The sequence below is a fragment of the Sylvia atricapilla genome, chromosome 13 (genome assembly GCF_009819655.1).
Source record: "Sylvia atricapilla isolate bSylAtr1 chromosome 13, bSylAtr1.pri, whole genome shotgun sequence".
NCBI lineage: Eukaryota > Metazoa > Chordata > Aves > Passeriformes > Sylviidae > Sylvia > Sylvia atricapilla.
In genome coordinates, this window is record NC_089152.1 from 20150642 (window position 1) to 20167873 (window position 17232).

General features: G+C 40.0%; 1 protein-coding gene across 1 annotated transcript in view; it reads left to right on the forward strand.

Moving 5' to 3' along the window:
- The window catches only part of ACSBG1 (acyl-CoA synthetase bubblegum family member 1), a 38504-nt gene that overhangs the window by 17313 nt on the left and 3959 nt on the right, over positions 1–17232 (forward strand). Inside the window, exons 3-12 of the mRNA XM_066328784.1 lie at positions 3190–3407; positions 4037–4125; positions 4924–5044; positions 6819–6899; positions 9314–9463; positions 11870–12046; positions 12530–12711; positions 13326–13556; positions 14121–14338; positions 16106–16245. Coding sequence (XP_066184881.1) covers positions 3190–3407; positions 4037–4125; positions 4924–5044; positions 6819–6899; positions 9314–9463; positions 11870–12046; positions 12530–12711; positions 13326–13556; positions 14121–14338; positions 16106–16245 — 1607 coding nt within the window. The remainder of the gene's footprint in view (positions 1–3189; positions 3408–4036; positions 4126–4923; positions 5045–6818; positions 6900–9313; positions 9464–11869; positions 12047–12529; positions 12712–13325; positions 13557–14120; positions 14339–16105; positions 16246–17232) is intronic.

Genomic DNA, 17232 nt, shown 5'->3' on the forward strand with positions numbered 1-17232 from the left:
TGTTTATAATTGATGCATTTAGTATTTGGCCAGGCATTCCTTCCCAGGCACTTTCTACAAAGAATGAGCCCTCTGCTCAAAATCTCTGCAAACTGACAAGAGGAATTTGTTGTTCATGTTCTGTTGTTTTTACTAGCTCTGGGGACAGACTAAATAGATTTTTAGAATTCTTTGGCTTATCAAGATTTCAGAACTGTTTTGAGATTTAAGTGCTACATGCAAATACATGCAAAAGCAAACCCTGAATGGGCATTCAGGTCTATATTTGTTTGCCCTGTATCTGGAGTATTGTTAAGGTGATGCACAGAGTCTCTGAAAGGGATTCTGTTCTTTGTCTTTGATATGAATCAAAGGTGCCTTTTTAACACCAGAAATATCTGCGTAAGGAAAACAAACGAAAACTCAGTTTTCAAGTACAATTTTGGTTTCTATGTATAGATATTTCAGGGATTTGATTGATTTTCATTATTCTCTGGGAACTGTGCTGTTATCTGCTGCACATCTGAAGTGAAAAGACACTATTGATGAAACTTCTGTGATGTTTTTGTAGTGTAATAAGTGATCAGCCAATTTCATCAATAAACCATTTAATTGATAAATATTGCCAAATAGAAATCCACAAAAGCCCCAAGCAAAGGTCAGCACCGAGCCCGGGATGGGTTCTGGGTGACCTCAGCTCCGGCCTCTATCGCGCCCTTTCTCTCCCTGTTCACAGTCCTCTTTTGCAGGGCCGGATTTATACAGCTTTTAGGCCAGAAAGAAGGTTGCCTCGCCCTTTTGTCCACTCAGTCGCTGTTCCATATTCATTTTTCTCTTCTTCCCCTGTGCCAGTCGGATGAACAGCTTTCCGGGCAGGGCGGGACACCTGATTACATTTACAGGAATGGTATTGGGATGCACAGCCAGGCTGATGGAGACAAGATTTCCATCAGGTGCTGATCACTGGGTCGTTGGTAATCCCATCTTCGGAGGAGACCCATCTCCTGGTGGAGACACCCTTCCTTCTACTGCAAATGTGCTGCTTCCCCTGTTCCCGGCAGAGGCTGCAGTTTCACAGTCACTTTTTATTTGTTGAATTCAAAATGATTTTATACCATATATTTCTATAAAACACAAATTAATTCTCTAAAAATCACCACAGTAGGAATGTTGCTAATATTTTCAATTTCCTTCAAGAAAGGTACTCTTTATTCAGGAACGTTTTTAATACATGGACCAGAATGCTGTGTTTTAGCTCTGTATGGTATGATTTATTTTTTTTTAAGAGAGCAGTCACCTACCTGTGTCCAAGCACACCTGCAATCCCTGATACCTTCGTTTTAGAAGCCAGAACATCTACATACAGTTTTTCATCTGGGCTTTGATGTGTCACTGCAGACAATGAACATTTGGATTAAGAATAGTTTCTATCTCTGACAGGTATTGCCTCTCATCCCTTTCACACCGGCATTGGGATTAAGTGCAGAAAAAGCCGCTTTGCCTTCTCAACTCATAAAGTATTTATTGGGTGCTACTGCTTACACTTCGATAAAGTCTGTCTACCTAAACTCCTTCAGAGCTATTTGTTTCTAAACTGTCTGGACTTATGATGCCCTTTCTCTGCTGACCTAAGCACAGCTCTACACCTATGTTTTGAAAATCATTATGTGCAATTTACACATGAGAAAATGAAGGTTCACGGAGATGAAGCAGCTTTAATTGTACTTATTGTTGTCACTAGCATCTTCTATTTGTCAAGAGAACAATGCAAATCTGCCAGCCAGGAGCAGGAATGGAATGAAATGTTTGTGAGTTTAGAGTAGTTTGCTGTGCCTCTTGCTCCTGGTGCAGACTGCAAGCCAGACTTGAGGGAGGCTGCAAGTGTGTTCTAAAGCACTGGTGTGGATCCAGCTATGGCTGATGTGTTGTATTGCCACAAGTGCTCAGGGAGGCAGTTCCCAGATCCCTGAAGCAACTAGAATAGCACTGGAGAGGGATGTGATGCATGTTGTATCTTTGGACACTCCCAAATTGTTCTTTTTCAGCCACTGAGATGGCAGGAACAAGAACAGATACTAACTGAGCTTGCATTACAGTTTTTGCTTTCCATAGGTGTAGTAAAATACAATTGTGCTTATTAACTTGTATGAGGAGTTACAAAAAGTACTGTTTTCTGTTACTCCTAATTCTGACAAACCCAAGCACTTTGGTTTGAAATGTTTCCACCAGATCACTGTAGAATATATCCAATTTTTATGCCTCTGCTAAAAATATTGCTTCATTTATGAAAGTAAATCTAAGGAAAAAAGTGTTCTTAAAATGTCCTTGTACTGTTTTCTTCATAAGTATGGGAACTGTTTGACAGGGGAGTTGTGGGAGGGTTGTGCTTTCCTTGTGAGAATTCACCTGAATTTTGCCAGCTTATCCTAGATCCTCTAAGAAGTGTGTTCATTGCAGGGTTTGCAAGAGCCAAGGAAAGTCTTTGAGGCAGACATTTCTTGTGAATGCCAGGGACTGTCCCAGTCCTTGGCACCTGTGGTGAGAGCCAAGTGACATTTTTTGGTGCTGGGTGTCTTTGTCCTGTCAAAGAAGGGGAGAAAAAATACAGGGAGAAAGAAGTGGATGATATAAAGACAAGAGCAGAAGATGAAAAAAGGAACCATGGAACCAGGATGAGACAGGAGTGAGTGGAATGGACATGTTAGAGCATGGGGCAGATGACTGAGGGAAAAACTGTGGGAAGTAGTGAGGAACAGGGACAGGATGAAGGAGAATAGCTGGAGGGGCAGGAAGGAGGCAAGAGTGATAGCACACAAAAGGAGCTTGCATACTGAACAGGGGTGGAGGTTCATATCTTTTGGATCTCTTTAGCCTTCTGATTCAGCATCTACTCCATTAGCACAAGGGGAAGTGCAGAGCTGAGCACAGGCAAACAGATTGTTCTGTTTGCCTACAACACACAGATCATCAACATAATTCTGTATGGCACTTTTATTCAAGATGTAGAACAAAGTATAAGAAATAAAGATTTCTCTTTCTACGTGGTATATTTAATAATAAGAAAATTGGAAAGCCTTTCTCTCAAGAGCTGGGAAGTGCCAGACTTGTGGTAGTCCTGCGGATTTTGTTCAATCCTCTTGTCTTCTGGTACACAGTCACATGGTATTTTTCAATTACACATTACCTTGACAATGATGCTTTACCTTCCAGAGTCCCTGTGGACTTCTTTTGCTGATGGCAGAGTCAGACTGAGAATAGATAACTCATGTCCACAGACCCCCATAACAGTTCATCAGATGTTCAAGGAGAGCCTGGAAAAATATGGATCCCTTTATGCTTTGGCCAGCAAAAAGAATGGAAAATGGGAGAAAATAACTTTTTCAGAATATTATTGCCTCTCTAGGAAAGCGGCCAAGAGCTTCTTGAAGGTAGGCACAGGAAACAAAACCAATGCCTTTAATCCTTTTGTCTCCTTTAAAAGCCAAAACCACAAATTAGCAGAAAAACCCTCACAATATAAAAGAGGCTTTTGCATTACTTGAAGATCAGTAGCCATGTTCTTTATTGAAATGACAATGATGAAAATGAGTTTTGGTTAGAGGTAACACTGCTGTCAGGGAACCTTGACTGCAAGTGAGGAGCTGCTGTGTTGCACCATGTCTTTGGGACATGAGTGCAGAGCTCAGCATGAGGTCTTAAGATCAAAAAAGAAAAATAGGGGGAAACTACTATCATGAATTTGATGTGATAAGGACAATCTTTAAAACGTTCTAAATACAGGGTAATATTAGTACTCATTATGCTTTCATTCATATCAAAATATTCTGGGTCTTGCGCCTTTCTTGGCAGCAGCATTCAACTAGACAGGAGAAGGTAGTGGAAAATTCACATCCTGTTAATTGCTGATAAATACCAGTTTGCTATGGATACCAAAACGTGCCTTCAGATGCCTTGTCAATACTATAATATTAATTTAAAGTTTCCATGGTTTGTATTTATGTGTATATTTCTCTCCTGTGGGCCTATATTTTATAACCTTATGTATATTATTTTTAAGCTTGGTCTTGAACGATTCCATAGCGTAGCAATCCTTGGATTTAATTCTCCAGAATGGTTCATCTCAGCTGTTGGAGCAATTTTTGCTGGGTAAGACATTTTGGGGAGGGGTTAATTTTTGAGGGGCATTTGGGGACTTCTGTTTTGCTAGGTCTGGAAATATATAAAATCAATATTTTGTGTTTTATCTTGAAAGTTGTGTTGCTTCTGATTGACATGTTCAGCAACCTGCTGGAGTCTCATATCCCAAAGAGTCCAGACACTCATAAATGGATCCTGTTTGCCATGGACTTAACCACGGCAGTCACACAGAAGCTGTTGTACAGGATCTTATCAATGGAAGATGTGGGAAACAGATGAGAATCCCAGTTTTATATTAATGATAATAATACAATATTAATGATGTCTAGAGTAAGATATATTCAAGCAGATGAAGTAATATATGAATATTAACTACCCTGATTTCTTCTGTCCTGATACCTGTTAATTTGGATTTTACTTCTTAAACTGTTCTGTACCAATGAAATCCAAATTGGTATCTGTGCACAGCTTGAACAAAAAGAGGATTTAAGTGGGGATTTTTTTACCACTTCCTGACCTACCTTCTGTGGAACATTAAGTGGGTTAAAACACTGAGTCCTAGCCTACAGCATCTTTTACTGAATAGTTCAGAGATTAGTTTTTGCAATGTGCATAAATCAGACATTCATGTATGCCTGAATATGTGAAACAAACATAGAGCTGTCCTGCTGTTTGCTTCCAGATCTTCATACCTCTTCAGGTTTCATCTGATCTTTGATTATTATTCTCTTTTGATATTACATGCATGTATATGTGTGTGTATGCATATAAACGTATTCTCTTATTTTTAAAAATTTTTTGATGCAGAGGGATTGTCACGGGAATATATACAACCAATTCTCCAGAGGCCTGTCACTACATTGCTCATGACAGCAAGACTGATATCATGGTTGTAGAAAATCAGAAACAGCTGGAAAAGATAATGCAGGTACAAGGTGGCTGAAAGATTACTGAAAAGCCACATTTTTTCATTTCTTGATGCTGTATTGGTCCCAAACACCCTGTACACTCTGTATCATGAAACCTTTCTCTGTGAAGTGTATGTTGTTCCTAAGAAATCTGGTACTGGTGTTAGAAGTCGTGGGTGGCTCTGACCCTCTGCAGTGTCTGTGGCTCCAGCAGAGTGCTCATTGGATGGTTCACTGCAGGCTTACCAGAAAAAAATCACATTTTTGTCCCATGCTTTTACTGTCACCACCTAAGTCTGTTTGGAAAAGCACAGTCCACTTGAATGGAAGAGATTATGCTGACGCAGGTTTGTAAAGGTCTGCCATTTAAATATTAATTAAGGATGTCAGTGTTCAGAATTTCCTCTTTCCAAGATATCATCTTTTCCTGCTGGTAATACCAGCCATTAAGGCTCTTGAGTTTACTGTACTTTGGTAACATCATGGTTAACATGAAACAGACCTTAGTGAGAGAACAGGAGCCTCCTCAAGTGAACAGTCTCAGTTTTGACAGAACCCTTGGGCAGCTGGGCCTGCCTTTCAGCAACAGTGCCAGATGGAAAGACCAGTTTGATAGCAAGGTGACTTGGGAGAGGAGCACAGGCAGCTCTTGGGAAGGGCTCCTCTGTCTCAGACATTGAGGGAGCCCTGTGGATTCATACTTGCACCAAATGGCACTGTTTGCTGAAGCAGGAGGGCCCTCCAGGATGGAGCTTTGTGCCAAAACCTGCAAGAGACAAAATATGCAGTGGCTTTTTTCAAATGTATTTCATATTACTTGTTCATTAATTGCTTTGTATTTTGTAGTTGTGTTTTATATGCAATATGGAGGAAGAGAGATTTTTGTAAGTATTCTGTAAAAACACACAGTCAGACAAGCCTTCTTGCAGTGTCATTATACAATGCCAGGCTATGCTGTTGTGAACATGGAGAGAAGAATCCAAATGGAACAACTCGAGGGGTTTGGTTAATGCACATTATGTAGAATAAAAGAGCTCTGGTCGCACTGGTTTATCCAGAGGAGGGTTTTTTTGAAATTTTTTTTCTGGAACCCAAGACTGAAATAACATCTTCATTGCTATCCTTCTAATAATATGTACATACTGGCTACCATCAAGCCACTACTTTTGTATTGGCAAAATTCAGTTCAAAATGTGATTAATTGAAAGACATCTGTGAGGCATGGGGTGCCACAGAATTGAGTGAAACCAATGATTCCTGCAGGCCACACAAAGCACAAACCCCCTTGCTATCTGCCTGTAAGCCTGCAGCTTCGTATTTTTATTTATCCTTATAATGTGCATACAGCTTCCTTTGCTTTTTTCCTTAAGGAAGCAGAACTTTTTTTAGCACCTGAACATCAGTTTTTGCTCAGGGACTTTGTTAGTAATCACAGGCCTGGGTTAGCTTCTAGCTTGACCTGTGCTATTCCTTTATGTGCCCTTTTGTGCATTATGAGAAAGGATGCTGAGGAGCCATTTCTGGTGTATTTTTCATTTTTTAAACCTTTTGACTGAAACCAGATTTTATGGAGCAGATTGTGCAGTCTGTGTAGACTATGTAGTTTCCTCCTCCTCAACCCACCTCTAGTTGAGCTAGTTGGTGATAAGTTTAGGGGAGAATATTTGGAGGTGGAGGGAAATGGGAGATTTTTGTGCTTGTCAAGCGATTACAGTTTTGGCAGCATTAGAGTGGATAAAAGCCCACACAAGACATGAATAATAAATAATAATTTTGTTTTAAAAAACACAACAGATCTGGAATCGCTTGCCACACTTGAAGGCTGTGGTGCTATATAAGGACTCCATTGCAGAGAGACATCCAAATTTGTACACGGTGAGTAAATACTAGAACAAAGGCATAACCAAATAACTCATGGGGTAAACCTGTGTATTACCAGTTAATACATGGGGTATTATTTATTTGATAAATTTCTACTGTGATTATCTACCATTTAGAATGCATTGCTGTGTGCCAGCAATCACATTCAAAAGGTTTATCAGCTTTTTCTCTTTAATTTATGTTTGATACTTCTTATTTAAGAAAAGAGATACCTTGCTTTACTGTCTTGTCTTGTGTCTTCCTGATCTTTAACTTCACTGGGTTATTAAAACACCTGTAATTTTTAGGTGGGAATATGTACTCTCAAATGGTTAAAAATAAAAATTGCTCCCCGGTGCTTGTGAATTTGGTAATTTTTTAAAAAATCCAGTACCTTAATGGGACTACAGATCATCAACTGCGAGAAAAATATATTGAGGAGAAATATAATGTATTGAGTATATAAAAACCCTAATGAACAGTGAACAGCATAGAAATGTTTTAAAATACTTGCAATTTTGACAATCTGAAAAGAAAAAGTCTTCTGTGCTTTTTTGTCTTGTATATAACTTAATAATAAACTGCTACTCTTCCAATACTGTACATGTTAGTGTAGAGCATGACTTGCATCTTGTGCAATAAGAATGTTAAAACAAAGATGATCTTACTATTTAAAAAGATTAAGTGCTAGCATTTAACTCTTTAACAACTTGCACTTACTGAAATCTATATGTGTGACAATTGCTGTATTTTTAAACACTGGTTCAAGTGTTCAGGTGTCATGTTGGACATTTTCTCAAAGGAGCAGGGTAGCTGTGAGTGTCTGACAGTTGCCATAGTTTTTGTTGTCTAAAGGAAAAATTCGAGATCAGATCACCCAAGGCAGAAGTGATTGTTGCTGAGGTGTGGTGCAGAGCAAACCACCAGCCCATGTGGCGTCGGATGAAAGGGATCTGTGCCATATGATGAGCTGGCTGAGCAGTGCATGTTTCCAGAAGGCAAATGCAGAGTCAGGAGTGTGGTGTGACTGTTTCTGTACCTTCCACACTCGCTGGAATGCCAACACCATCTGTTGCAGGTGCTGTTCAGTAAACAAAGCCTGGGCGACTGATTCTCAGTGATCAATGCATTCAACCGTGAGAGTACAGTAAGGTCAGGAAAGCAGGAACAACAACTTAGTGACATACAATTACAGCCTTCACACCACCAGGCTTTCCAGGAGCTTGTGAAATGGATGCAGCCACATTCTGTGGGCGAGGATAGAATGTGACAAATCCCTGAGTTGCTACAGAGCTGTGCAGTGTCTCTCTCTTCACAGATGTGATTTGTTGGAAGATAGTATACAACTGGTGAATAATCCTAGGACAGCCTTGCTGAAAAGGAAGAAAGAAAAGGAAGTTAAGGTGCCACAGAGGCTGACTATTGTAATCTTAGTAGCCCAGTGGCAATGCCAGAGGTCTGAAAGAAAAAATTAACTACCCTCAAACAGAGACTTTCCTTTTATACCTCTGTTTTTCTCGTTACCCCCATACTTGCTTTGTGGTCCTAGATACAGCTCCAAAAAATCGCTGAAAAATGAAGGTGCTGCACTTTGCATTTAAATAATACACTTCTGTAGCACAGTATGAATCACATGATTGCAATGGGAAACTTTGTTTATCAATTTTCTTTAAAAATACTGTGATATTCTGGTTTCCATTTAGCATTGTAATCAACGTTACACTTAATATCACATCAGGGATGTGCAACCGAAGTATCGAGGAGCAACCAATATAATACAGAGGAACAAGTTCAGGATTCTTCTAGGCCAATTTGTGTGGCACAAAAGCCCAGTGTCATAAAAGTTGTATCTCACTCTAGAATGAGCTAAATTTGAAAGGAAGTTGTGACCAGCCCCATATGCTGTTTCCTATAAAAGAGCACATAATTTGGGCAAACATTCACATATCTAGATAATTATGCTTTTGCAAAGAAGCTTCCATTCAATTCCTTTATAGTTATAGTTATATAATGTACAGTGAATTATAGATGAGCTCTCACAAGTGTATTCTTAAAAATGATGCATCCAGATTCCTTTAAATAATGCTCAAAATCATTCTTAGAGTGTGAGAGCATAACAGAGTTTTAGCCTCTGTGACTTTTCCATAGTATCCACGTTGGAGGAGGAACAATATTACTATTCCTTCTTAGACATTGAAAAGGTGCATGGCAGCACAATTTTAGATAGAGCTTAATGTGTGAGTTGCGGAGAGACTAAGATAGATTCACCATATTTCTTCCATAGCTAGGGTCTGGGGAGACTTGCCTTGGACACATGTTCAGAACAAGGCACTGACGTGTTCTAACATTTTTGAGACAGGAATGATGCAGTAGTGTGTCAATTTGTAAGAAGCCATTTGGTATCCTGTATTTTCTGTTCCATGTTCTAGATGGAAGAGTTTCTGGAGCTGGGAGGTGATGTCTCTGACAGTACTTTGGATGACATTATTAACTCCCAAAAGCCGAATCAGTGCTGTGTTCTGATATACACCTCTGGAACAACTGGGAAGCCAAAAGGAGCCATGCTGAGTCATGACAATGTAGGTTCTTTAGGCTTTTCCTCTAGCAGAGAAACAGCAAAGTGTTTTTATTCCTGTGGATAATTATTTTTATAGGATATTTATTCCTGTGGTTTGAAATGGCTGGTGCATCCAAGAGCCCTGAAATGCTTTTGCTTTTACAGCATGAATAGTGTATTGCAAAGCAATGTCCAAAGTGCAGTCAGCTATTTCTGGTAAAGTACAAGCAAGGTATAGAATGAAACTCCAAACAACACTGTTCAAAACTATTCACAAAGTTGAACAGTTCTTTATGAATATGAAATTTTTATTCACTATATTTCTTGAGAGATCTAATGCATGAATTCATAAATATAATTCACAGATTGCCATAAAGTCTCTCAAGTGGTGTCATAGGTCACTGTGAAATGAACAAATCATATATCAGCCAGCTACTATCATAAAAGTCTGATGGACCACATTTGCTGATTTTATTAAAATTGGGGTTAGATGTGTGGGGTTTTTACTTTGGTATTTTTGGTTCCTGGACTTGTGTGCATGTTTCTGTGTCTGTCACTGGAGGATAACACAGCTCCAGTGCTCAGCACTGGTGCTGACAGTAGCCTGACTGGCATTGTTGCACACAGAAAATTTCCAGTTACAGACAAAGCAAATTGTTTGCTAAAAGTACTTTCCACAGAGGTTTGCTTGGAAAGATACATGGTTGGTGGCTGAGCAGGAGTGGAAGGTGGCAGGGAGCCTTTCTGAATACATAGAGAATCTGTGAAGAGGGATGGAATAAGTTGAGGCCTCATGGCTTAAAATCAAGCAGAGATTACTGCAGACTTGCAGAGTGTGAAAACAGCAATTCACTCAAATGTATGGAATTAGTGCAGTAGAACCTGGAAGCAGAACATAATGAACTTGTGAGACAAAAAGACTGATTTGATGTTGCATATCTATGCTCTTCTATCTCAAAGGAGTCTGGTGTCATTTCCATGCCAGCTGCCAAACTATTCTTGGCTGCTGATCACAAACAGGCTATTTTTATGTTGACAAACGGTGGAAAGCATGCCATGCCTGTAGCTCTACTGCTGCCTTCTTTAATCAAATATGTTTGCCACTGTTCATGTGCAAAACCAGTGCTAAATCACACCTGCACGATCCTCACAGATCTGCTGTGAGTATGCCTGTGTGAGGCATGGAGTAAAAGCAATGAATACAGACACATCTTAAAGACATCCTATTCTTTCTACTTTGAGTCTCCCTTAGCCACTTGTCCATTGCTGCCACCTAAATCTGGATGGCCTGGCCTGGCAGCATGCTGCTCCTTAAAACCCTCTCTTGAGAATCTCTATTTCCTTAGGCCAAGCCTACACTTGTACCTTCTCATTTATGACAAAGGAGCTGTCAGGAACCTGCTGTGATAACAGGAATACATGTAATTTGTGTCTGTACTCTGCCATCTTGGATACTCTCATTCCCATATCCTGTACTACCTGGTCTAGATGACAGACTCCTCTGAGAAAGAGCTGTTTCTTTTTGTTGCTTGGGGTTTTCTGGTTTGCTTGGGGTTTTGGGGGAGGGTGTTGTTTGTTTTGATTTTTATTTTTGTACGCATGTATCTTCTCCACTGTCACCATCACATATATTTATGGGTCTTCCATATGCAGTGTTCTAATGATGAAGATATGCATATTTAGCATCCTTGAACTGCATCTTCTGAGATAAAGTGGGAAATGGGAAGAAGGAGGGGGAAACATCATCCAGGTTCACTAAGAAGAGAAGTAACACAATTTCAAAACTATTTATGTATGTGCTGCCTCTCATGAGAGGGGTGGGTGTGTATCTGTCACTTGGGAACCCCAGAGGCTTCCAGAGGAGCAGAGAACAGCTGTTGTCTTCCTCTTGGGTGCTTAGCCAGGGGATGATCAGTATCAGGCAATGAGCTTGTGGCCAATACTAAATTGTCCTTTGAGCTCAGTGATCACTGAGTATTTATTATTCTTTTTCTAACTTGCACATACAGTACTGGTGGAAGGTGCCAGTTCAATAGAAAGCCAGCAGAGCTGGAGAATTGCAAAGGAAAGGACAGATCAATTTGTTTCTCATCCATCCAGCCCATGGCTGCCTGGCTCAGTGTGTCACTAGGGCATGGGGAGCTGCTAATGTTCACAGCCCAGTCAGGCAGCACAAATGCTGTACTTACTTAGGATATCTGCTCTTCTGTATTGCTGCAAAGGTCATCTAGCTTTTGGCAGAGTGTCCCCAGGTTACTGACTGTCTGGTGTGTGATCAATATTGCAATGTCTTTCTGTAAGCACAGATTTTTCACACTTTTGTTAGCATAGCAAGAGGATTCTCAGTTTGTGTTAAGAGGGAAAAAAGGAAAAAATCCAAACCAAAATCCCCAACATACCTGATGTGTTTTATTATTTATTTAAACAGATAACTTGGACATCAGCCCATTGCAGTAGAGCAGGAGATATGCAACCTGCAGAGGTCCAACAGGAGTCTATAGTCAGTTATCTCCCACTCAGCCATGTAGCTGCACAGATGTATGACCTGTGGACTGGAATCAAATGGGGAGAGCAAGTTTACTTTGCTGAGCCAGATGCTCTAAAGGTACCTTGTCTTGTATTACATCTAATCAAGTTTGCACTTCTTTCTCTTAGAAAACATCCTAAGGAGAGAATATGATATTTGAAAAGTTGTAGAGGATGAAGATTGAGAGTCCATTATTGTAAGAGTTATGGAAAAATAAAGCTCATTGTATTTGTGATCCAGTGCTCTAGATTCTAATTAAAATATTTAATTCCAATCCATAAGGTTCTTTTTAGGCAAAAGAAGTATAAGCAGTTTTTGGAGAAAAGGGAGGCAGGAGGAACTAAACCATGGGTGTTTTTCCTCCTTGTGTATGCACCTCTCCCGTTGTGTCAGACCTGACATATTAGTGCATATGGCTAACTGAAGTGGGCTCAGCAGCCCTTCTTGAAGTCCTACATATTTAGTGATGTTCTACAGCAGTAAACATTCAGGTTTGACATCACCAAACCACTTTAGCTCTGCTGTGTGCCTTTTGTTGAAATTATTTAATCATCATGACAGGGCAGCTTGATCAACACACTAAAAGAAGTGCAGCCAACATCTCACATGGGAGTTCCCCGAGTATGGGAGAAAATCATGGAGAAGTTAAAGGATGCTTCTGCTCAGTCAGGATTTATGAAGAAGAAAATGCTGTCCTGGGCTATGTCACTTAGCTTAGAGAGGAACCTGAACAGCTCAAACAGGTATGTAACACAATGAGTGAGATTTCCAGCAACCTGGAAGTAGCAATTTGCTTGTAATAAACCATGAAGCCTCAGTGAGACTCTTTGTATAAGTGGGTAAAATTTGATTTGGCAACACAGCAAGCAAATATAATGCAAGGGGGAGGGTGTAATTATCAATTATTATTGATGTCAATTCTTTCCCAATAAAGTGTAAAATTTCTTATGCAGAATGGTATTCCAAAAGATCATTCCATGATATTCCTCTGCTTGTCTTTTCATTCAGCTTCTCAGATAGATCCTGCAAATTTCAGATTTCAGTGGTGTAGGTTCTCAGAGACACATTTAATTGATAAAAAATCAGGAATAAAAGAGCTGTGTTGTATATAATATGTTTTAATAGATTCTTTATGTATTTGTTCAACTCAGATACCTCAAGAATTGGAGGTAGAAAAGGTGGAGAAATGAAAGACACTGAATAAATGAAAGAAGGATGAATGTGTCACCTTACTTAAGTTCTAACTTCTTCAACACCCAACACCAAATGACAAATACATCTCCAACAAAATCTGTGTCTGATTTTTTGAAAACTTCCTAGGTTGCTCTGACTTACTTGTGTATTTTTTACTCAACAGTGATCTAAAGCAGCTCTGGACAAGATTGGCAGACTACTTGGTGCTTGCAAAAATTCGCAATTCACTGGGGCTTTCTTCCTGTCAGAAGCACTTTTCTGGTGCTGCTCCCCTCAATACAGAAACACTGTATTTCTTCTTGGGTCTGAACATCACCCTGTATGAGGCCTATGGAATGAGTGAGACCACAGGCCCACATTGCCTGTCTGGGCCTTCCATTTACAGGCAGCACAGGTAATTTCACTTTTATTACTATTATTTTAATACAATCTGTTTCATTTTATCTATGAAAAGAGTATTTACTAAGGTCAGCAAAATATTACAGCTTATTTTATTTTCACTGAGTGCATTGCCACTCTTTTGTGTCTTTGGGAGTCAGAATAATTTCCAGATCAGAATTTGAACCTATTGACTCCATAGCACACTGTGCCAGGAGCACTGAAACTGAGCTACAGCATTATAGACAAACACAGAGACTACATCTGACATTTACTCTAGCCCTGGCCCCAGTGAGGAATGCAAGACCTCAAAATCAAAAATGGTTTTATGCCTGAAGATCCAGTGGGGGGAAAAGCATCAAGCACAGGCCAAGATAGACTGCCAGAAAGTGCTCAGGCACCCTGACAAATCTGCCCTAGTGAAGGAGTATTCCATGGCTGTCAGACAATTACACCACAGTGATATTTGTGGTCACAGATACCTTGACAGTTTCAGGGATTTGGCACATTGGCCAGCGTATCAGTTTTATGTTTGATGTTTCTGTGATCCTTGTGGAGTTTTTCTGCTCTTCTCTGGTAGCTGTGGTAAACCAGCACCTGGATGCAGAGTGAAACTGGTGGACAAAGATACAGAAGGCAATGGAGAAATCTGTTTCTGGGGAAGGACTGTTTTCATGGGTTATTTAAATATGGAAGACAGAACAAAGGAAGCCTTTGATGAGGAGGGGTGGCTGCATTCTGGAGATTTAGGAAAGCTAGACAAGGATGGCTTTCTCTATGTCACTGGAAGAATTAAAGGTAATAGGCAAAATCTTGCTCTCTGTTTATGGTAAATGTTCAGTCCTGTTCGGTCATCTCTCAGATGTGGTCCATCTAATGAAGTGTCTTTCCTTTAATGCCAGCAGCGTTGCCCTAACAGGAAGGTAAAATAAACTTTCCTATGAGAAAACCACAGTGTGCTCTGTGTTCAGGGAAGGTTTCCCTCTAGTCTGTAGTAGGAGGAGATGATGCAGTTCCTTCAATGAGGCTTTTCATCTCCCAGACCTCTACTCAGTATTAATTACAATTAGCAATATAAACTACTAACACAGGTTTAATGTGTATTGTTTGATTTGAATGATATCATTAAGCTGTCCAGTCTCCCTTTGAATCTTGCCAAAGTGTCTTTATTGCACATTAGAATATTTAGGCAGGAAGGAGAGGCACCCTGTTACACAGAGGTTGTTGCTGTAGGTCAGAGGTCGGTTCCTCTGGTGCCTTAGCTGAAGTGTTTGCAGCGACCAGAAGCTTGAGAGCAGAAGGGAAAGCTACAGCTGAAGCAATGCACTTAAATGTTATTACAGGACACTGGCTGAAGGCTCACGAGACTGAGACTGGTCACTTACTGACTTGGAGGCTTTCTTCATGATACGTATTCAGACAGTGGGATTGGTCACAGGCAAGATGTAACTGAGGAAGACTAAAGAATTGAGTTAAGATAATCTTAGAACCTAAGATGCATCACTAGGGAGATAACACAGATGAGTGAATTTGTCACAGGTGGCATCATGTCCTGCTAGGAATCAGGCCTGAAGTTGGTACTATTAATAGCCTGCAGCTGTCTTGATTTTAATTTGTTTTCTTGTCTGACTCATTTTCCTTTAGCACAGCAATAACAACCCCTCATCTCAATTCATAACATTTGAGTTTCTCTTTATATCTGTCTTGATTGCTGAACTAATAGCAGTTACTCTAAATTATAGGATAGGTAGACCATCTGGGATAAAATAATCATATGTCCAGTTTCATTGAAGTTTTAAATTCAAGTCCAAATAAGGACAATGGAAAACTAAGGGCCAGAGCGATTGGTAGAGGATCTGAGACAAAGACAGGACTATTGCAGAAGGAGGGTGGAATGAAAGGAAAAGTTAGACCTAGAAATGTGTGTCTGTTTTAATTGTTAAAGCATGTTCTGAACTGCTGCAAAGACAATTATTTGAGGACAATGAGAAGTCACCAATATAACAAAAGCAAAGAATTGGAATTTAATTAGAGAATACCCAAGTTTGTAATAATTTCATTGAATATATGTATTACACTTCAGCAACAATGTTGCTTTTATCAAGCCTTCCTCGAGTAGTAACTTGTTTTTGCCTGACCCCTCTTGGTGGATTTAAGAATTGGTTTTAATCATGATGTTAACAATGAACTTGCTTTTTGGGGAGATAGCAACAATAGGATAGAGGGCGAATCCTATGCTAATTTGGAAAAGATGATCTCTCACACAAAAATTCCAGTTATGTAACAGCCTCTTGAGAATAAGCTGTTACTGGATTATGTAAAAAATATCTGGAGCAAATATACTGAGGGAGATCTGAGAACTTGAACTCATGTTTGAAAAACAGTAGCATTTTTGTTTTGAAGACAATTAATAAGATATTGGTATTTGGAAAACATTATCTTAGAAAAAAATCTCTTATTTTTCATGTCAGAATAAGGAAAGCAGGTCAAGCCAGACATTACCCTGATCTTTGGAATTTATTTGAATCCAACTAACAGCCTTTTTTTTTTTTTTTTTTTGCCTAGATTTAATTATTACAGCTGGAGGTGAAAATGTGCCTCCAATTCCAATTGAAGACGCTGTTAAAAAAGAACTCCCAATTGTTAGTAACGCTATGGTGATTGGAGATAAAAAAAAGTTTTTGTCGATGTTCCTGACCCTAAAGGTAAACCAGTTTTAATATTGCCTTCAGTGAAGTTATACACCTGCACGTAACAAAAAAATAATAATTTTGAACCATTTGTAAAAAGACCTAGAATTAGACAGGGGGAAAAAACATGTAGACATGTAGCAACTATAGACAAATCCTGCTGGGTCTAAACTTAGGGTTACCTGATCTGCCAAACATCCACATATTTACTGCTGCTCTTCCTACATATGCAATAAGAGCTATTTTCTATTTAAATGCAAATTTTTATATAAGAAATGCTGGAGGATTGAGAAGTCTCTGTAACAGAACACAACAATAGCTTTTAAGCTTACAGATGATCAAAACCAACAATTGTTTCTGTCATGGGCAAACCGAGAAACTTTCCAACAGAAACATTTCTCTGCAATTTGTTATTTTTATAACACAAGAATGATGACCAAAAGAACAAAATAATCAGCAGCCTTGCCGTGGTATAAGCTTCAATTGAGAAAAAACTGTTTTCCTAAAACATGCGCACTTCAGTTCTGTGGACATACCTAGTGAATGCTGCTTAGGTGTTCTCAAGTTGTTCACCTCTGTGACTGACAGTCCGTATGTTCAGGTGTAGCCCTGGGGAACAAAGAGACACGGCCCCTCAGGCCTCCCAAGGCGCTCCCTTCCCTGCAGAAATCACCGCCCTTTCCCCTTCCATCCCAACCGGCCATGAGCAGACCCCCACAGAAGAAGGGCGCCCATTGGCTGGCTCAGCGGCACTCCGCCGGCCACGCGTCCTGTCAGCCAATCAGCTCCCTGCTCACATGCTGCCGCGCGTTCCTCCTCACAGCCGCCTCAGCCGGCCTCGGGCCGCGGGGCTGCGGCTGTGCCTCGGCACAGGGCCTCTGGGGAACAGGGCCTCAGCAGCCCCAGCGCTGACTGCCCCGGATTCCACACTCAGATACAATAGTGTAATGAACGGTCAGCCAGATTAATCAATAAAACCAGAATTTATCGAATAATTGGAAT